Genomic DNA, 22,810 nt, shown 5'->3' on the forward strand with positions numbered 1-22,810 from the left:
AATAATCAAACTTCATCAAGCACTCTACTTGATAATCAAACTTCTTTTCCACACACTCTTCTATATAAGAGAAATATCATTCCAATAAACAAGTAGACCTATCAAATATAACCTTTGATTTACCATGTGCAATGCAGATAAGATAATCCCTTCCACTTCACAAGATACTGTTTTACAAATATTTGCTTTGAACCCAGTTTAGATGCATCACTATCACCAGCTACAGTAGGACGCATTTCACACTCCAGTATCTTGTCAATATCATTTAGAGGGCTAACCTGCATAGACAAAATGTGTTAAACCGGAGTAATCACTAACGCATTATATCCATAATGAAAATCAACATAGCAACATGAATTGCAGCATATTATGATATCATACACATTCAGGGCATCTCCAAGTGCCAGGAAGAGGAGCCTTCAGAGGTGGAAGCAAACACTTGGGATGGTAAGCATAAGTGCATGTTTCACAAGAGAGAAGACTGCCACCTTCTCCACAGGCTTGACATGAGTCATCCTTCTGTAAGAAATCAAACCAAAAAAAGGAGAAAGATAAAGTTCTAGGTAACATACAACTGTTTGTTTCTAAAATTTCCCAAAAATTAGAAAATAAAAGCAATATGCCAGAGATTTCAAGTACTAGTGCAACAACAAAGTAAGATATAGTATAATGGAGCTTCAGCTAAAACTTTAACGAGAGAGAGAGAGAGAGAGAGAGAGAGGAAGAAGAAGAAGAAAAAGGAAGAAAAAGAAAAAGAGAGGCAGAAAAGACAGAGAGAGAGAGGTATCAACTACAGTGATGGATTGGCTCTTACAAAAATCCACTTCATGGTTTCCCCATTAAGCTGGACTTGAGACGAGCCCTTCTGTTAGATAAATTTTGTTAAATCTTCTTCCCATCCTCAATAACAGTCTTCTTGTTCTTTCATCTGTCCTTCAAATGACCTCCCCATAAAAAAAAACTCACTTTTCATTATTGCTACATCTAATATCCATTATGCATGCCTAAACCATTTTGATCTGTCTTCTTTCATCTTGTTTTCAATTAGTGCTACCCCCTAACCCCTTCAACATATTCATTCATTTCTCATTCTATTTTTTGTGCCAGTATAACTACTCATCCATCACAAAATCCTCATTTCAATTGCAGTCATTCCATTAATACTATGTCCTTTTCTTAATTAACCAACCCTCTCATCCATATAAATTGAACAATCCAAGAGCCACCTTATAAAACATAATAGCCATGTACAATGACAAAAAAACCTCCACAAGTGCCTCCATTTTGACTATCTTACCGTTTTAAAAAAGAGATTTTGTTAGGGAGTAGAAGAAGTACGACAATGAGCATGAGAAATCCTACTTAAAAGATGCAAGAACAAAAAACAAAAAAATCAAATCAAATCAAAAAAAATGCACAGCCAGCCAATCACACAGTAAATAAGAAAAACAAATCCCTTTGAAACATCCTGCTGCAAAAGCAAATAAGGAAGCCAGATATTGAATCTTATCCCAAAGCATAATCAAATACATCCCCTTCCTCATAAGAATACGAGCATTCTGTTCCAACCAAAGCCCCCACAAAACTGCAAAACTGCACGCCTTCACAAAGCCAAACCATCATTATCTTCCCAAAACCTGAAAATGATATAGCCAATAAATCCTCCACTGACTCCGGACACACACATATCGCTCTAAATAAGCCAAAAAGATTATTCCACACCCTCCATGAAAAGAAGCAATGAAGGGACAGGTAAGAAGCAGATTCTCAACTCCTTAACAAAATCTGAAAACAAACAGAAAAAACGAAAAACAAAAAATGTAAAAGGCAGATTCTTTCTGAATTTTCAAAAAAAAAAAAACAATGTCCATCTCAATCACATCACGCTCCAGCATACTATGTGAGGACATTGATAATTCTCAGACAATGCTGACTGCTCAGAGGACAAGAAAATAAATTATTCATATCCCAAAAAAGACCCAACGAATCTAAGCATAGAGTTAAAAATAAAGCAGGAAGTCTGATTCAAGAAAAAAATAAATGTACAGCATGTTTAGAAAGTCATGGTACAACTAAAAACTACATACAAAATTGCATTCTCCAATAACTTTCTAGCTTTGTCCCCTTTTGTGGAAGTAAAGATGTAAAGGGTCAACTATGCTTGGAACAATCAATAGTCATAGAATTCCAAAAAAACTTACCTTCAAGTTATCCATGCTCAACTCTGTCCATGCGTATTATAATTATATATAAAAGTATGAATAGCATAAAATCATTTTGTGGACAAAAGTATCCTTATCTTTTGAAAGTAAGAACCAATATTCCTAGAAGTTAATTAAGAAAGACTAAATATTTCTAAAAGAAATAAATTTTCATACTACATATATAAGTGGAAATTGTGTAAATCATTTTGTGAGCTAAATATTTTTAAAATATGTAAATTTCCATACTAGAAAATAATTCAACCAAAATTAGATAAAATTACATTTAGAAAGTCCAGAAATTATGTTTAAAAATAAAATAAAGGATTTTTATTTGGTTAAAAAGTAAAATAAACTAACACAGTGTGTGTGTGTGTGTGTGTGTGTAAACATATCCATATCTATAAATATATAAATTTATACAAGCATATCTATATCTATACAATAAATTAATAAAAGTATAAATAGGATAATTGATTTCATGAAAAAAAAAAATTCAAATATTTTAAAAATAAGATAATGTTCCAAAAATAAAGTTAACAAATATTAACTAAAAGTATTTTTATAGAATACATTTTGTATAAGTTAAATATTAACCAAAAAAAAAACTTCATTTGGCTAAAATACAAACTAAACTAGCAATATATATATATGAGTAGTGTAAATAATTTTGCAAGGAAAATTATGATAATTTTTTAAAAAATAAGACAGCATTTCTAGAAAAAAAAATTCAAGAAAAGTTAGATAGATATTCTTTAAAACTTTTATTGTAAATAGTATAAGTAAAAAACCATTCAGTTAAAAAATAAAATAAATATAATGGTAGTGTAAATACAAAATAGAAGATAAATCTCAAAATAAAATAAGTAAATTATTATGTTGTCGTCTAAAATTATTTTGAAGAATCTAACATAGTTTAGATAGATAATAATATAACTTCTGAAAATTAAATTTAAAAAGAAAATTATTGCCCTAGAAGTACTGCCAAATAATTTATTTGAGATTCAGGAAAATAAAACTCATTAATTGATCATTAAGTAAACAAAAAAAATAATATTTTTAAATATTTTAGGTAGAAAATCAAAATTTAGAAGTTGCAATAAATTTATTAATATTTCTATTCGAAGGAGCCATGCATTAAGATTTTTTATAAAATAAAAATAATAAAATATTATTAATTCATTAAATTTCTTATCTATAATGATCTATAAATATTAAATTTAATATTTCATGTAATGTCAATTAGAGCAATCCTACCATATCTATCTTATATTTTAAAATTTTTCCTTGTCTCTATGCCCATGTGGTGTCATAATAGTATGTCTTGTTGATGTTTTTAATTTTAAGCAACATATAATTTTTTATCAATAATTTTTTATATTCATACTTTAATATGTGCAAACTAAATTATGAGAATATATTGTCAATTTTTTAAAATATATAAATAAATTTTATTGAGAATCATGAAAATATTTTACATAATATTTTTCACATGCAGTCATGTGCAACCATGCGTTGCACGTGAGCTATTTACTAGTATATATACACATACATACTTACATGACATACAGACATATATATCACAGCGAATCACGAGCAATTCAATTTCCGCACTTCAATGATTCTCCATACTTGAGCACGAGAAGTCTAATTATCACAAAGAATACCTCCATACCTCATGGTCCTAGATTTCCCACAAAGACTTACGGATTTAATTAACTTTAAAATCAATCTTCATTGGCCTCACAATCAAAATAGAATATCCAAGAATTTTTTTTAGCAAAAGAAATTATTATGAAACAGAACAGAGAAACAAAATCAAATGGAGAATAAGTTGCCCTCCAAACAAAAAAAAGAAAAAAGTAATAACTCAAAGAACAAAGTAAATAAATAATCTAATCCAAAAAAAAAACCCACAACTACATCATTTAAAAAAATAAATAAATAACCTTTTTCAATCCCTTGCCATCATAAACAATCAAACACTTTAAATTAGTTAACTCGCAATAACCATTTTAAACTTATTCTTACCACTCTCAAAACCACAATCCCATCTTACCCATCAATTGTTAAAGCTTCAACATTCTTGCTGACCTCCTCCTCTCAGCAGAGAGTGGAGGGGAAAAATGCCATCCCTTTTAAATGGAGATGCTTTGAAGTTGAACAAAGCCATCAACCCTTCTCTCCGGAGAGACTGGAGTGGGAAAATACCATCCCCTTTAAATGGAGGTGCTTTAAAATTCAATACCCAGCCACCAACCTCAAAATTATGAACACTGTCCAAACCATCCAAAGGAGACCAAAATGAATTGTAAGCACCACCTACAAAATTTAATTCACGCATGCGCTGCTTATGATATTCATTCAATAATAGTTTACCATCACATGCAAAATCATTCTCCAGCTCAGACTCATTGCCCCAATTTTTATTTCTCATTAATAAATTACCCTCACAATCCTTTTCCCCAGAATACAACAACAACAACAACAAAACCAAACCTTAAGTCCCACTAAATAATCTAGCGCTCCATGATAGAAAAACTACCATTATTATTTCTTGTTAAAATTTTTTGAATTACCCTGCTCTGCATTAAGTTCTTTACCCTCCAAAGCTATGTACAAGTCAAAACCCACCTGCACAGCCTTGCGATAATTATAAACATTGTTAGACCCCGCCAAATGCATGATTTCTATCACGGTTCCCCACATTCATTAAACATTATACTTCACCTTTGGTTCCACTAAACTAACTAGTAGCTGCAATTGGTCCATTATTGGTACTAATTGCTGACTCGAATGCAAAACACAGTGTTCAAAATCTCCTTATAAGTGGATGTTACAGATAAAAATCAGAATCCTTCTTACCGTCAATATTACCTTTCACCAGAGAGGAAGCATTCACCTGAGCTGGAGACGAAACCATCACACCTCTTCCCCTGTCCCAATTGTACTGAAGATCTGGTAGCAGATTAGTTTGAGATAAATGTGGAACAAGATATAAGCCTATCCTTTCAGGCAGTCTGTGCCAGCTGACCCTTGAGAATCATGAGAAAATTCCCTCGATTTAAACATCACTTTAGGCCTTTGGACCTGTTAGAACTTAAACTTCAAGCTTTGCATTCAAATATATCCCAACAACCAGCAGACTGAGGGGCTTGAGTTACTGCAAATTAAGTCTACCAAAAGCTGGTCCATATCTAAAGAAATATTAAAAATACCAAGCTCACTCCACAAAATCATAGTTACAAGCTTAAAACCACATAACTCACCTCCCCCCATCTCCACAGAACCAAGAAAACCTGGCCACCCAAGCTCTTCAGCAACGGAGTTAGCTGCACATTGAACAGACAAGAACCACCAAAATTGAAGCATCAGTCACCATTATCTGAAGATAGTGCCTGATCAAATCCCTTACCCCATTGTTCCAGCAAATTCTTCTTTTCACGGTCGTTATCTCCTACCCTGCTGCACTGGGACCCTTGTCTTATAAGATTCCTCAAGCAACCGCACAAATCTGCAATGCCACAAGTAAACCTCTCCATTGGATTGGAAACTCTTCAGACACCCAGAACTAAACACAGAATCTTTTCCCTCTTATGCTCCACCTCGATTAAAAAATCTACCATCCCTCATTGGTGGGTGAATCACTCAGTAAAAAAACTTGGCAAAATATTCCCAACAAACGAAACCTCTCCATTGGATTGGAAACTCTTCAGACACCCAGAACTAAACACAGAATCTTTTCCCTCTTATGTTCCACCTCGATTAAAAAATCTACCATCCCTCATTGGTGGGTGAATCACTCAGTAAAAAAACTTGGCAAAATATTCCCAACAAACGAATCTGTTCAAACTTCAAACAAACAAAGGTAGACAAGACACTCCAATAATCAGCCCCACCACCTAGGGAACACTAATCCACCAACCTACTCAAGGATTCCTCTAAAAAAAAAGGGCGTCCCTGGGCCATAAGGCTCCCCGCTTCGCGAGGGTAAGGGGAGGGTCATCACAGTGTATGCAGTCTTACCCTTATTTTTATGCAAAGAAACTATTTTCTTGAACTCGAACCCATAACCAACTGGTCACAAAGGAGCAATCTTACCGTTGATCCAAGGCCCAGCCTCTTTAAAATAAAAACATAATCTACTCCAATCTTCTCCACTCTCAGATCAAAGGACTTGCCTCCACTCTGTACTGATTTTCATAACAACCCGAGCACACCACCATGGAGGCATGGACAAACATTAAGAGAGCGAGAGAGAGTTTTAGAGCCATCAATCCCTATAATCTAATAAATTATTGAATATCCAAGATCATTAGAACATAGAAAAACTAGAAGAAAAAAAAAAAGAAAAAAACTCATTATTTAAAATAGACCAGCTAATGATTCCATCAATATTTTCGGTGCATAAAATAAACTCAGCAAAATACAAACGCCACTGCACCTCCTACCACTTCTCTCCACCACAAATACCAACATACTACAACCACAAAGAGATATCATTAAAGAACATTTGAAAAAAAAAAAATGAAATATAAAAATGCTATAGTTTAGCCAAATTACTCATCCCAGTCTTGCAGATTGGAGGAAGGAATATTTCACAGCCAAAAAAGCTATGATTTTTTAAAAAATTCAAATTGTACCCATGGTATTTGATGATGATAGGACCAATCTTGGAAGTATATGCATTCAATTTGATTACAAATAGGTCTGTTGAGCCATCTAAACCTACTGCATATAATTGGTGCATGTTAGATTACCACTTCACCTAAAAGCTTAAGCTTTTAGGTTGTGAGCCAACAATGTATACCAAGCTTTAACACTCCCCCGCCATGCAGCCTGATGGCACGTGGAGAGACAAACACACAACAATAGCACCCATTACAGGGAATACAATAATTTTTTAAACACCAGATAATAAACGTCAGCAATGAGACTAGAACCCAGGACCGCCTAGTAACTAGCTCTGATACCATGTTAGATTACCATTTCACTTAAAAGCTTAAGCTGTTAGGTTGTGGCCAACAATGTATATCAAGCTTTAACTTCAATTTTGCTTGAATGTATTCTGCGACTCAGCAAGCCATGGGGACACTTTACTCTAGATTAATCTGGCATTAACAGGGTGCATCCAATGTTAAAGCTTTCGCTTGGAAAGCAATTAATGGTAAGGTCAATGCTCTTGATTTGCCTCAAAAAAAGAGACCTGATAAATCCCCATCTCCACATCCTCATGCTTAAAAAATGAGCAACCCTGAGGACCATTTGTTTCTCCACCACCATACAAGTAAGATCATTTGGCAAAAGTTGTTTGGATTAACCAACACTAGGTGGAGCACACCTCACCATATTTACAACCTCTAGGAAAGTGCATTTTTATTTTGGTGAGACCAAAGAAAAAATCTTACCGGGATGTTTAACTTTATCAGAATTTTGAAGCATTAAATGGAAAGCGATGGTACAATATCAAGAACAAGACGAGCAACTTTGATGGGACCTAATCTCACCTAGCATAGGACTCAACAGCTGAATTTGCACTGGACCACAGCTTTTCTTTCTTTTGGCCAACATTTTATCTTTTGTAAGAAAGGTGGGAATGTGTGTGCACAAGGTTAGTTTCACAATTTCATCCTAAAATGCATCAAAACTAATGAAAAGAAACATTAAATAAGTCTAAAAATTGAAAGCCATATTTTATAAACAGAAAGAATATTTTTCAATGGCTAGCTATAAAATAAGTAAAGAAGGTGCTAGAATATTTTCAGTAGTTAGAGATTGAATAAGAGACAACAGACCGCATCAGTCCTGACTATCCTTTCAATCTTTTCCTTTGTGTTCCCAATTTTTCCATGCACAAAATCCGCTTCGTCATCCGATTCATCTATATTATAAATCGGCCTTCTATCCGACCTTACGCGAAGCCTCTCAACTAAACTACTCATAACCTGCAAGAAACACAAAAAGGATAAGCTTCATAGGACTCTTTAATTAATAAGTCAAGAATGGTAAAATATTTCTTTGAAGTTTCTATCAAAACAACCAGCTCAAGAAACAAGAGCACCATTTGCAATTAGTTTTTTCCCCTTTTGTTTGAGTGGGAGGGAAAAGGGAGGGAGCAGAAATGCATAATTTTATGTGAGAAAGTTTAACAAAATTGGGGATGAAACCTTAACCATGAACTATATGACACCAAATATAAGTAGTTGGACAGCACAACACAACCTTTTTCTCACCAAGGTCAATCACAAACATTTTCCCAAACTTCAGGGGAAATCATCTATTTCCTGTTTCCCCCACGCTGCCTTTGCACAAAAATTACAGGAGGAAGATAATAGCAAAATGAGTAATAACTTGACCTAACTGCATCTTCAAATATAAAACAAATAAAAACCTCAAGTGTTTATGCAATATCAGAGCTTATGCAAAAAATCTTCCACAGCATGAGCCAAAGGTTCAACGCAAATCTTCTTTAGCAAGTGATAGAAATTAATATAGCTCGCTGGATCTCCACTGCCACCTCAACTTTTCAAACCATTTACTGAAACAAGCATACTCTTGTTGGAAGACCCACATGCCAATTATATAAACAAGATGTTAAGCATATGAGTGATTATTTCCTTTATTGTCCACAGACAGTAATTGCAATGGGCAGAAATGAAAGTCTTTTAGCAATGTACACAAGGAGAGAAATGCCCCAAACCCCATCCCCAAAACAAACAACCCTCAAGAGAAGCAACAACCAGCAGTGCCGCCTGGGTTGCTCCTTTTTTTCAAAGGGTTTATGGGAGGGGATTTTCCTCCTGCACATTCTAGGCAAGGCAATAATTTAGGAAAAAAATTTAATTGCTATTATATGAATGGCATGACTTTTATCATTTTATCCATAAATATACTAATCTTTGAAGAGTTTTGTTAAGGCTTGATATACATTGTTTGCCCACAACCTAATAGCTTAAGCTTTTAGGCAAGTGGTAATCTAACATAGTATCAGAGCCATGGTTGCTAGGGGTCTTCGGTTCTAGTCTTGGTGCCCACATTTCTTGTTTGTTAAATATTATCTTATTCCCTACAATGGGTGTTATCTGTCATTTTTTTTCTCTCTCGACGTGCAATCAGGCTGCACATGTGGGGGAATGTTAAGGTTTGGTATACATCGTTGGCCCACAACCTAATAGCTTAAGTTTTCATGTAAAGTAGTTTAACCAGTTTGAATTAAGCAATGACAACTTCTCAGGAAAATAATGGAATTTCACAAGCATTCTCAATAAAATCAGCCTAAATTTGAAATAAAATCCTTTGCACTGCTACAAGCACAATTGATTGACAGCAACAAACTAAACATTCTTTTTGAAAAGAATCGAATAATATACATTCTGCAAGAGCATGGCCCATGACATAAATGTAGCAATCTTAAATCATCATAATTGCAATAACTTACACCCAACATATGCATGGTTGTATTACCTAAACAATCCCCCTTTATTTTAAGAACATGCTCATGTAATTAATATACACATTATGAATGTATGCTCACGGAGATAAGGGCTTCACCAACATTGCAAAGGGCCAGGATAAAACATTTGTACTTAGTAGCACTAAAAATAAATAATGACAGCCTTCTTGGATAATATTAACTGCTTTTGTCCTTTCTTCCAATTAGCTTATCAAATGCATGTTTCAAAACAAAATAATACAATCACAATCTAGGCAAGTAAATGAAAGATATTGAACAGCATTTGATGCTTTCTACAGCATGACAATATAGCATATTAATTTTTCCCCACTTTTAAACTGCATCAACTATCCTTGTCTACATATGGTAACAGCTAAGCCTCCATCCGAACTATTTAGTGTTAACCAAATGGATCCCTTTTCTCCATTCACTTTGGTTTTAAGGCTACCTTCTATTGCTAAATTAATTTTTATTAAATATTTATCCTCGCTAAAAAGGATAAATTAACTCCCTTTTACTTTGATTATAACAACAAAAATTCAACATCCAATAAAATTCACCTATAAAAATTTATTTCATTAACTCTTTAATAACCCATGTGAAGCAGAAGCAGAGATAAAGAACTAGCATTAACAGTACATAGAACATTTTCAAAGTTCAACAAGGTTAATGAATGCTTAAATTTGGCCATTTTCCCACAAACACATAAATTATAATTAAAATCTTAAACAAATGCAGATATTTATAAAGGCAAACTTTAAATTAAAAGTTAAATTCAATGGCTAAAAACTCCTTCAAAGATCAGATCACCGGCCTACATCCTACCATACCAAGAGGTGCAGCCGAGTGGTTAATCTTCCAAATTTGACATAAAATGTTTGGAATTGGGTGGAAGGACAAAATAGTAGGTAATACAGTAGCCCAAACCTGTAATGGCTACCATCTCCAGTATCAAGAGTTCCCTAGCCCATTGACATATAGGCCATCAATGGCCATGAATATGAACGTGACACAATATTTACCCCAGAAAAGTTGCCAGTAAATAGGTTTTTCAATCCCATTCAAAATGTCTCCTACCTTATTGCTTAGAGACCTTCTATATGTTAGATACAGAGGAATGGAATAGAGTTGGATGGAACTGAATTGAGTTCATCACTTGATTTTTTAATTTTTTTTATTCAATTTTTAATTCCATTTCCATTTCCACCGTGTTCCATTCTACAAATCAAGCTAGACCTTAGTTTCAAGCGTATGATTCATCTAATTCAATTTTTTTAGTTTTTTTTTCCTTTTTTACAGTTTTTCATTTGGGTTAACTTAGATGTGGAGCTCATATTGCTTTGTTCATTGATGTGAATCAAATGAAATCTATTGCTTTCACTAGAATAAGATAACTATTTCCTTTTGGTCAAACATATTCAAGATTAGGGCTTAATATAAAGCAACATACATCTTTTGAAAATTACATTCCGAATTTCATTTTTTAAATTACATTCCAACATTAGCTGCATTTATGCTCAAAAAATAATGAAATTGAAAAAAAAAAAAACACACACACACACACAATTTTCCTGCCTTTTTTAATAGAAAAAGTATATTTATTAGAACGGAAAGGAGAATACATAAGACAATGATTCCTCAAGCATAAAGGGAAAATAAAAAAATAAATAAAATACTATAAACAATAGCAAAGATGACCTGAAAACCAAAAAAAAAAATTCCAATGAACAAACTCTAAAACCAATATAAAATTCAATGTACATGCTATTTACATAAGTTGATTGAAATTCATAAAAAATAATCAAAAAGATTAGTATGAGGGACGATGAGATAAATCATTTTTATTTTCACTTTTTTTGGAACTTGGAAGTTTTATAATCCAACAATAATTCACCATTCAACGTGAAGAATCTTCAAAGGCTTTGAACATTAGACCGTGGCTTGAGCCATTGCAACATTTATAGTAAAGGAGCACCTACCATAGAACCTATGCTTATAGTTAAGAGTACCAAACGAAAGCTCATCATTCAAATACTAATGCTATCAAGACCATTCATACAGAATATTAAATCCATATTTACAAATTTGGAATGATATTTGCAATGAAGACATTAAATCTGGCCAAGATTTCAATTATTTTGCTCTATATGCAACAAGGTGTACTACTATTGGCATGTAAAGTGAGAACAACATTAAAATCGCACTACAACAAGCAGCATTTTGTGATAAAAATATGTTTTCTTATTCAGCAAGGCAAATCAATGACCCACAAGCATTCAGTCCCATATCAAAAGATAACAATAAAGTAACTTTGATTAAAATAAAAATATTGCATAATCTGAACTCGTTCTTCTTATTCACTGAGTAGTTACTCTCAAATTTAACACGCAATATCATGCACGCAACAGGTTATGCAAACAAATCAGACACTAGATACAGAATAATCTCTAGTCTTCTCCACACACACACAAAAGGGCGTCCACGGCCCACATGGCTCCCCACCTTGCAAGGGTAGGGGGAGGGTCATCACAGTGTATGCAGCCTTACCCCTGCTTTTATGCAGAGAGGCTGTTTCCTTGCACCCAAACCGATAACCAAAGCGGCCACAAAGAAGCAACCTTAACATTTATTCAAGGCCTGCCCTCTCTCCATACATACACCACGGAATTATTCAATTTGGGATGCACCCTGATGTAGTATAAAGTATGTTCATTATTACTTAACATAAGAGGATGTTTCTTGCCAAATTCAAGCACTATAATCAACATCTCTCCATATGTAGCATAGGAATGCACACACCATTCATGAATCTTCTTTTTTCAATTTTTAAATATTTTGGTGAAACATTAAATAAGTCTCTTTTCTTAAGAAAGCGAACCTTGACCTGCTGGAAATGGTGTTGTGAAACATCAGAGGTTCAAGTCAAAAGGACAACCTCTCCAAATGTAGAGGAAGGCCGCATATATCATGCATCCCAAGACACCCTATCATGGAACCGGAGCCCAGACCCAATTTAAGTGTCTCAAAAAAGCCAAGTAACAAGCATAAGTGCATCAATCACAGAGTTAAAAGCTTATGCTCGCTGCTTCAACATATTCAATTTCAGACTCATAGACCAAGTTCAATTTTCATATGCCCCTTGCAGTGAGTATTACATTTTATTTTTTTTCCATATAAGGGGTTGGGTGTTGTTCCATTTTTTTGAATCTGTAGCCCATAGTATCTACCGAACAGAATGACAAACAAAAGTCATCTTGATGGACATTTGAGCTCACTCTGATCAAAGAACCATTCAAAAACACCTCTACAAAATATCAAAAAAAAAAAAAAACCATATTCTTGGGACATTTACATATGCCAACCAAATCACAAAGTAGTTGGGATTTAGGTTCTATTCCAACCTTCCAACAATTTTTCTTTGAAGTTTTGCGCTCATCCATAGTTCGGACAGTTTATTACCTTAAAAAACGAAAATCAGGTCTTAAAGATGTTTCAAATCCTTATCCAAAGCCAAATCTGATGCATTTAATTATAATTCTTTCACATCAATTATTAACCCAATATGTCAACTTCGTGTTTTGGTCAAGTTCATGGTTCCTATTATTGGCATTGTAAGCTCAAATATTTTGTTGGAAGAGTTGATTCTGCTGAATCAAAAGTAGAACATTGTAAAGAAGCTAAAAATGAAAAAGAACCCTCCTTGTTGAATGTGTTGGGCTGTTGGCCACAAACCCTGCTGTCTAGGATCCATTCATTATGATGGACGACATTTTTGGTCTCTACAGATCTGATCCTAAATTATCTGTGAAAGGGTTGAGCCCATAATATTTTACATGAACCTGATTATGAACCTTGACAACTATACAGTTCAAAATTTTTTATGTATGCATGAATATATATTACATACATTACGTGTACACATATACATGAGCAATAAGAGTATAAATTTATTATCACTAAAATTCAAATGATTTTAAACAGTTACTATTATATTTATTATTTATACAAAGTTTTAGCTACATAGAAACGACAATTGTTATTTACACTGGATTGAATTCACAAAACCAGGCTACATCCATTTGAATAAACATCTTCCTCCACTTCCAGACCAGTACCTTGAGAAGTTCAGATATGAGTGTTCATGTGCAGGCCCACAACACACTCAATTACAAATGGAACATCATGCTCATATTTGTAAATAAAGCTGTCTACTTGTATGCATCAGGGAATAATGATGTTTTCTCACATTTTCAAACCATTTCCCTAGCTTTTCCAATATATTTCTAAATCCTAGGTAAAAACTTTGAAAATTTTATATTTCACTGCACATAAACAGTTCATCCAAGTGTAAGTGGGCAGACCAGAAGTTTCAAAGGTAACTTGTATAACATTTTTATTGCATGAGTTGGAACTGCCAAGTTATTTTTTAAAATTTACCCTTGAATACCTCCTTCATATGAGGTGTAAGATAAAGAAATTTGTCTCATTTGGGAAGCACAAGCAAAAAAGGGAAATGAGCATGGGTCCATATGGAAAAAATATTTTTTTCTAGTTTTTGGATGCTTAGAACCACTAGTGAGTTTGTCATAAAACCTATAACTAAATTTCATATACAAGCTGTAGAGTGCCACTAAAAAAATTTGATCATCCAAATTGATATATTCATCAAATTACAAGTTGCAGGTTAAAATAAGGAACATGACATGTCTCTGACAGGTCCCCGAATTGTCACAACTGTGAATGCTCCTCTGAAACTGTCTCCCACCGCCTCCAGTTTAAGATATCAAGGTGTTTGCCAACGATTGCAGGAGGTTCAATAGTGACGATGCAAGCAGAAACATAAACCAAGTGCCTTATTCCATGGCCAAGCCTACATTTTCTTAAGAAATATAGTTCAATTTGGATTGAGGACTACAGATTTTCCTTTTCCTCGGATTGAAAATGTGTGGTATGCTGTTGCTGTTTAATTTCTCAAAAAAAATATCAATTTGTGCCATCAAAGAAAAAAGGGACAATAACAATGACAAAGAAGAGACTTAGAGCAAATCATAAGATCATCACCACACAAAGTAGATGAAGAGGTAGAGGTAGAGATAGAGAAGATAACAGGCATGCAAAAATTAAACAAGAAATGATTTTGTCCTCAAAATTCAATATACATATTTACCAATACAGAGTGATTTTCAGATAACAAGGACAAAACTAAATTGAAAAGAACTCCAATTACCACATTATTTAGAAAACCAAAGTAAAAGTAGGCATAAATAGTATCAGGAAGGAGAAAAGGAATCATGTATCCTCAACACATGAAATATGCATTATCAAATTTGCAGCAGTCATCTATCTATACTATTAATTAAGAGATGAGGAGCAGTTTTCAACCTACATATTTTTCCCTCATTCTTCCTAAAATTCCCAAAACATTACAAGTTATTTTTAATTAAAATATTCATAAATCATGGGTATATAAGTAATCTAACAAAATAACTGCAATTTTAAATTTTTATTAAAAAAAAAATCTTTATAACTCCCCACTATCTGCTCAACTCTCATCATCTCCTAAAATTTAGTAAATTTAAAAATGTGGAGAGGGTGGACCTTCGATCAACAGTAAGGTTGCTCCTTTGTCACCGGTTGTCATGGGTTCAAGTCCAAGGAAGCAGCCTCTTTGCATAAAAGTACGGGTAAGGCTGTGTACACTGTGACGACTCTCCCCTTACCCTCGTAAAGGGGAGCCTCATGGCTCGGGGATGCCGCTTTAAAAATGTGGAGTGCAGACACAGTGTGTGCTGACAACTAGTACATAGTGAATATAAGGAAGCACCATGCTTCTGTTTGTCTAATCAACTAGAATAGATTCCTACTCAATGCTTTACTTACATGGCACACACATGCACACGCAACACGTGTAAAATATATGATTTACCAAAAATATTGTTGACTTTGTGATGGAGGACCATCTACATCCCCTAGGTCACCCATTCAGTACACATATTTTAGGTATGGGTTTAAGAAGGTTTAGGAAGTAGCGTTTGTATGAAGGACCCCTTCATATTTTTCAGTGACTTCCTTTAGTATTTTGTAACAATGTGTTTAGTTGGTTTATTTTTGAACATATGTGTTGGTTGTAGTAGTAGTTTAAGTGCTGGACATGCAAGTTGATGTACGGTTATTTGTTTCAATCCAATTGGTGCAATTTCCCTCTCTCTGTCTCTCTCACTCCTGCAGGCTTCTTCTTCTTCCTTCTTCTTCTTTCTTCTTCCTCCTCCCCATCTCTGTTCTGGTTCTGTCCTCCTCCTGCTGCAGCTTCTTCGTCTTCTTCCTATCCCTGAATTCTCTCTCTATATCTAGATTCTATTACTTGTCGTTCATCAAATTGGCATCAAAGAAAACCACAATCACCACGCAGCCATTTGAAGTCAGAAATTGCAGAAATTTCAAGCATTGTTCATTTGCAACTTTTCTGAAAGTTACGGCCATGCCCTCTGAACTTGAAACCCTAATTCCCACAAAGCAAATCACAACACCTCCTTCACCACCAAAATCAAACATCATCGAGACCCCCTCCCCTGCAATATCACCTCCATCTGACAAGGGTTGTCGCCCCACACACCACCTGAAGCTACCCCAGACGACTGCCCCACTGAATCTCTCATTTCCTATATTTTCTTGATACGATGGAGTAATGACTAGTGTAAGTATTATTGGTGGAGAGACTAGAGAATTTCCAATCACAATAGGTGTGCATCAAGGATCTTCTTTGAGCCCTTATCTTTTTTGCTTTATTAATGGATCAACTGACTGGGAGTATCCAAAATGAGGCTCCATAGAGTATGTTGTTTGTAGATGATATTGTATTGATTGATGAAACTAGGGGTGGAGTAAAGGCTAAGTTATGAAGAAAAGCTTTAGAATCTAGAGGCTTTAGGATAAGTAGAACTAAGACAGAATATATGAAATGTAATTTCAATAATACTAGGACGAATATTGGAGACAAAGTTAAACTTGATGATGTAGAAATAAATAGCACTTGTAGATTTCGATGTCTTAGATCTATTATGCAAGCTGAAGGAGAAATTGAAGAGGATATAATGCATAGAGTTAAAGTAGTTTGGGTAAAATGGAGAAGTATTTCAAGTGTGCTTTGTGATCATAGAATACCCATAAAATTAAAAGGTAAATTTTATAGGACCGCTATAGGACCAGCTATGCTATATGGATTAGGATGTTGGACAACTAAAAAACAACATATCCAAAAAATGAAAGTTGTCGAGATGAAAATGCTTAGATGAATGAATGGTATAACATAGACAAATTAAAAAAATGAACATATTCATAGTAAGTTAGGCATAGCTCCTATAGAAGATAAGGGAGGGCCGACTCAGATGGTTTGGGCACTTGCAAGATAGGCCACATAATGTGCCAGTGAAGAAGAATGAGTTAGTAATTGTGAGGGGTAGTCTAAAGGGGTAGAGGTAGACGTACACATAAAATAACTTGGAATGAGATAGTAAACATTTAACAGCCCTAAATTTATTGAAAGAAATTGTCCATGATCACATAAATTGGCAAGAGGATTCATGTAACCAACCCCATCTAGTGGGACTTAAGGCTTGGTTTTTTTATTGTTGTTGTTGTAGTTCTTGATACACATACACTCTCACCAGAATCCCCACCACCCAATCGACCACCAGCTAGAACAACATCATTAGAGTCCCATCACCTGTGGATCACGCACTCCACATACCAGTCACACATGGTGAAGCTATTGGATTCCCTCGCTTTGCCCAGACAGGCGAGAAATTGCTTCCAGATTCAAGAATTTGGATTTTCTCCTGATATTTTTAAGTTTGCTGAGTGAAAATTGAATTATCAAGCTAGATTCACATTTATAAGGTCAAATTCAACCTTATCTTGGACTGCCAAAGTAAATTCTCAAGTTTTGAAGCCTTGGCAGCATTCAGATTGAGGCCCAGCTGCTGTTCAAAGGCTGTTTTTTTAGGATCTAAGAAAAGGGGTTAAGAAGTTGCTTGACTTACCATGCGAAATTAATGGCCAACCCAATTTGAAATTGCATAATTCCAAGTTTTTTGTTACCATTTGAAAAAAACAAAAAAAGAGAGAGAGAGAGAAAAGAAAAGAAACAAACTGCCCTTTGTCCTGTAAATTTCCCTAGTTTATTCATCATTTGAATCCTTGTTCATACCCATACCTAGTTCATTCCTTGTTGCCATGTCATGTGAGAACAGGTCAATTCATATGCATTACATTCCATCGCTTCATGCATGTGCATTGTAGTAATTTTTAGGATTCATAGTACTTGTTGCCAAGGTTAGTCTTCTTCAGTAATATATGCTCCATATTGCATTAACTATGGTTGCCAACAAAAACATTGAAACCAGTCCCACTGAACTTGCACCAAATGATATCCAATCCTTGCCTATCTGATTAGACACTCTTTGGGAGTCCATGGACTAAAAATTTAAATACCTCGCACAACAATTTGACCAAGTCATGAAGATATTAGGTAAAAGCCCTATTGTAGAAGACATAGAACCATCAGTTAGGCACCCTAATGAGTCTCCATATTTAGTAGGGTTAGCCCAAGGTATTCTTCCTACTCCAGGAGTTCCTCTAGCACCTAACAATATGAGGCAAGCTCCAAACAAACCGGTAGGCTAGTTCAGCACCTCCAGCCTAAAGAAAATCTAGAGTCTTTGTTTAAGAAAGGTAACTTTGAGGAGTTTAATGTTGTAGTGTACCAAGCTAACCCTATGCATGTTCCACATTCCCTAGGCAAGGTTGGGAGGACTATGGCAAGGTTCGGAGGGCTATGGAGAAGCTACAAAAAAGTCAAGGTAGATGTACGTGCCTATGATGGGAAATTAGACCCGAGCTCCTTCTTAGATTGGGGTAATGGAGATGGATGATTTCTTTAAGGGGTACCGCATATAGGGTGAGGATAAAGTTCGGTTTGCCAAGATGAAACTTGTAAGGGACCAACAAAGAAGTATTGGCAAACTGTGCAACAAACCCTCGAACAGTTGGGTGATCTTCCTATTACTCGATGGGAAGCGATGAGACAACGATTGAAAGAAAGAAAAGTACATCCCTCCATCCTTTAAGAACTAGTTGTTCAATGAGCTTTTGGATCATAAACAAACCACTACCATAGACAACTATATTGATTGATTTGAGGAGCTTGGGAATGAAATTGCTAAGGTCACACCTCACACTATGGCTAGGTTTGTGAATGGTCTTAAGGAGAATGTTAGGTGAGAGGCTGAATTGTCCTCACCAAGGTCCTTAGAGGCAGCTTATTAGAAAGTTCTTGCCACCGAAAATTACTTGTAGAACTCCCGTAGGTCTTCATCTCAGGTGAATGAGTCTCGTCGTTCCAAATTCTTTCCTCAATCTAGGCCTAGCATCCCTCAATCTACCCCTAAAGAGAGATTTGCAAAGATAATAGAATAACATGATGTTATTTGCTCTAGTGGACTTAGTATTCCTTAGGCTAGTAGCTCACCTGTGCAGTGTCATCATTGGCACGCTAGAGGTCATATTGCTACCTATTGTCCCCAATAAACCTTAGCTTTAGAGCGTGAAACTAATGATCTGCCTGATTGTGAGGATCGGGTTGTAGATGCTGTTAAATACTCGAGATGAGGGTGAGCCTGTTGATGATTTTAAGGAGGATGACCACCTTGTTAGTGTGGTTAGGTGTGCCTTATCCACTACAATGGATAGTAAGACATGGAATGGACCATTAATTTTCACCCTTTTGTTCCTTGTGGAGATGAGACATGCACGTTAGTTATTGATAGAGTAGTAGCATGAATGTGACCTCCAAGCTGCTCAAGGATGATTGAGCCTTCAGGGAGAGCCACACTCTCATCCTTTTAAGGTGAATTGGTAATCTACCTTTACCGATAGGTGTCTTGTACCCATATAAATGGGAGATTGTATCAGTAGGGTCTATTGTGGCATACTCCCAATAGATGTGGCATATGTCCTATTAAAGCGACCATGGTTATTTGATCATGATGTAACCAATCATGGTAGGGAAAACACTACGCACAAAGATAAGATAAGATTATCATCTTGACCCCTACCAACCACGCTCCCACGAATCCTAAGTTAAGGAACAAGGTAGCCCATCAAGTCCTAGTTCAAAGATGCATTCACTTGCTTAATCATAGGGCTTTTGACTAAGAGAGCTTCGAAAACAAGTGCATTTTAGCAATCGCGCTCAAGTGATTCCTTCTAAGGATTAAGAGTTTTCATGTGAGTACCTACCTGAGGTAGGAGAGTTGCTCATTCTAAGTTCACAATTACCTAATTTGCCACATCATAGGATGAACCCCAAATAGCATTCTGACTTCAATAGGCAAGTAGGAGTACTCCTTAACAAGGGCATTGTGAGACATTGCGTTAATCCTTGTGCTGTACCAGCTCTTCTAATTCCGAAAAAGTATGGATCATGGAAGATGTGTGTGGATGGTAAAGATATCAACAAAATCACCATCAAGAATAGGTTCCCTATCCCTAGACTCAAGGATATGCTTGACATGTTAGTTGGCTCTAATTGGTACTCCAAGATTAACTTGTGCAATCGATACCACCAAATTAGAACTAGCCCAAGAGATGAGTGGAGAAAGGCTTTTAAGATCTAGGATGATTTATTTGAGAAGTTGGCCATGCCATTTGGACTCTCTAATGCCCCCAGCACTTTTATAAGGGTTATGACACATGTTCTGCAGCCATTCATAGGAAAATTCCTAGTGGTCTACTTTGATGATATACTAGTCCAAAATAAAACTAGGGAGGAGCACATGATACATCTTCATAAGGTATTTGTCACCTTGAAGGAGTAAAGTTGTTTGCTAAACTCAAGAAGCGTAGCTTCTTACAGTCTAGCATGTTCTTTCTTGATTTTGTGATCTCCCTCGCACAAGGAGTAGTCATTGATCCATAAAAGGTTCTCTATCTATCCAGGGGATAGAAGGACAGAGCTTTTGGTTTTTTCATGTTGTCAGAGTTCTAGAAAGTGGACCGAACCTAAGACTATTACTGAGGTTCGTAGTTTTCATAGCCTCGTTGGTTTCTACAAGGGATTCATAAACCATTTTGCCACTATCATGGAAACTATCACTAAGTGTATGAAGAAAGGAGAGTTTCATTAGACCCCATCAGTTGCTAGAGCTTTTAGAGAGGTCAAGCAAAAGACGATTGAAGCACTTGTACTTAGGCATCTAGACCTCAATAGAGTTTTTGAAGTGGTTTGTGATGCCTCTAGGGTAAATATAGGTGGATCTTGAGTCAGGAGGGGCATTCTATAGCATTTTTCAATGGAAAACTCTCAAATGCCAAAAGCAGATATAGAACATACAATAAAGAGTCATGTTGTAGTGGGATCCCTCCAACATTGGAGGTACTACTTGTTACCAGAGTTTGTACTCTTTATTGTATGTTCTATATATGCTTTTGGCATCTGAGAGTTTTACCAGAGTTCGAACTCTTTCCCAACCACCTTATTTTTCCATATCTGAGCTGCAGAAGAAATTGAGTTTGAAGCATGTTCATTGGTTAGAGTTCCTCAATGAGTACACCTTTGTTCTTATCAGTGTTCTAAAAGGCGAAGGCGTAAAGCGAGGCATTTTACCCTCTGCGAGGCAAGGCATAAGCCTCAAGGCGTTGAGGCATAAGCATTTTGGGATTATATTTTTTAAAATAATTAATAAATAAAAAAATTTATATATAGTATAAAAATGTTAGAATAATGGAGAAAAAAATAAAAATATGATTTTTAAATATTAAAAAAAAGCCATGAGTTTTCAAATAGATGACAAAAAGCCAAATTACAAATTTCTCCAGCTGTTAAGGGGCTGTTTGGGAGACGGCTGAACTCCAGCCTTGAACCCAACTTTTATGAGAAAATGGGAATAATTTTTAATATTCATTTAGTCAACTCTAGTTGATTGTAAAAATAATATCCCGTCGGATAGAGGTTGAGAGAGAGAGAGAAAGCGCAGAGGCTTCGTTGAGGCTTAAGAGAGAGCCGAGGCTTCAAACTTCAAGCTTCGAGCAGAGGCTTCTTCGAGGCATAAGAGAGAGTAGAGGCTTCAAGAGAGAGCAGACACTTCGTCAAGCTTCGTCGAGGCTTCAAGAGAGAGCAGTGGCTTCGCCAAGCTTCATCAAGGCTTCGAAGAGAGGGCAGAGGCTTCATCGGGCTTCACCGACAGAGCAGAGGAGAAGAAGCTTCGTGAGAGAGAGAGGGAGGATAGAGTTTCAACTTTCAATGTGTTTTGGGTTTGGACTTATAAAATTGTGTTTTAACCCAGGATATCGAAAGGCGTACGCATTTCATATGAGGCGTAAAAAGGCGTCGATTTTTGGTTGAGGCGTACACATTCGTGGAGTTTTGCCTTTGCACATACGCCTTGGTGCGTTTTTCTCCCAAAACGCCCCCTGAAAACGCCTTTCAAAACACTGGTTCTTATGCATCCTTCTAGTTTTGAAAAGAAAGTGGTTGATGGCTTCAATAGGGTAGCAATTATTCTTCATATCTTACAAGCCAACGTTATTACGTTTGATTGCTTAAAATACAAGCACTCTACTAGTCCTATTTTTGGGTTTTAGGAGGTAAGTGAGGGCCATTGTAGAGATTTTGTGGATTTCACCATCTGTGAGGGTACTTGTTTAGAGGTATTAGGTTATGCATTCCCGATAATTCTTTTAAAGATCTTTTAGTTTGGGAATTGCATGCCAAAAGGTTAGCAGGTCACCTACGAAGGAATAAGACCAATGCATTAGTTGAGGATAGGTTTTATTGGCCTTTCTTAAAGAGGGATGTTGCTAGGATAGTGTCTCAATGTCGCTCCTATCAGATAGCCAAATCTAAAGACACAAAACTAGACTTTATACCCCTCTACCATTGCCACACGAGACCTAACTCGCCTAAGTAGGAATTTTGTTGTTGGACTACCCAAAATAGTCGAGGACATGATTCCGTATTTGTTGTTGTCGATAGATTCCCAAAGATGGCACATTTCGTTCCATGTTATAAGACCTTTAATGCATCTCATGTAGCTAATTGTTCTTCAAAGAGGTTATCAAATTGCATGGGTTGGCAACCTCCATAGTGTTTGATAGGGAT

General features: G+C 35.7%; 1 protein-coding gene across 1 annotated transcript in view; it reads right to left on the reverse strand.

Moving 5' to 3' along the window:
* LOC131151762 (CHD3-type chromatin-remodeling factor PICKLE-like) overlaps window positions 1-22,810 on the reverse strand; it is a 131,667-nt gene that overhangs the window by 106,016 nt on the left and 2,841 nt on the right. Inside the window, exons 2-4 of the mRNA XM_058103165.1 lie at window positions 7,997-8,146; window positions 382-519; window positions 124-278 (exon numbers count right to left, since the gene is read on the reverse strand). Coding sequence (XP_057959148.1) covers window positions 124-278; window positions 382-519; window positions 7,997-8,143 — 440 coding nt within the window. The 5' untranslated portion in view covers window positions 8,144-8,146. The remainder of the gene's footprint in view (window positions 1-123; window positions 279-381; window positions 520-7,996; window positions 8,147-22,810) is intronic.

This window comes from Malania oleifera, chromosome 3 (genome assembly GCF_029873635.1).
Source record: "Malania oleifera isolate guangnan ecotype guangnan chromosome 3, ASM2987363v1, whole genome shotgun sequence".
In the NCBI taxonomy this organism is placed as follows: domain Eukaryota; kingdom Viridiplantae; phylum Streptophyta; class Magnoliopsida; order Santalales; family Ximeniaceae; genus Malania; species Malania oleifera.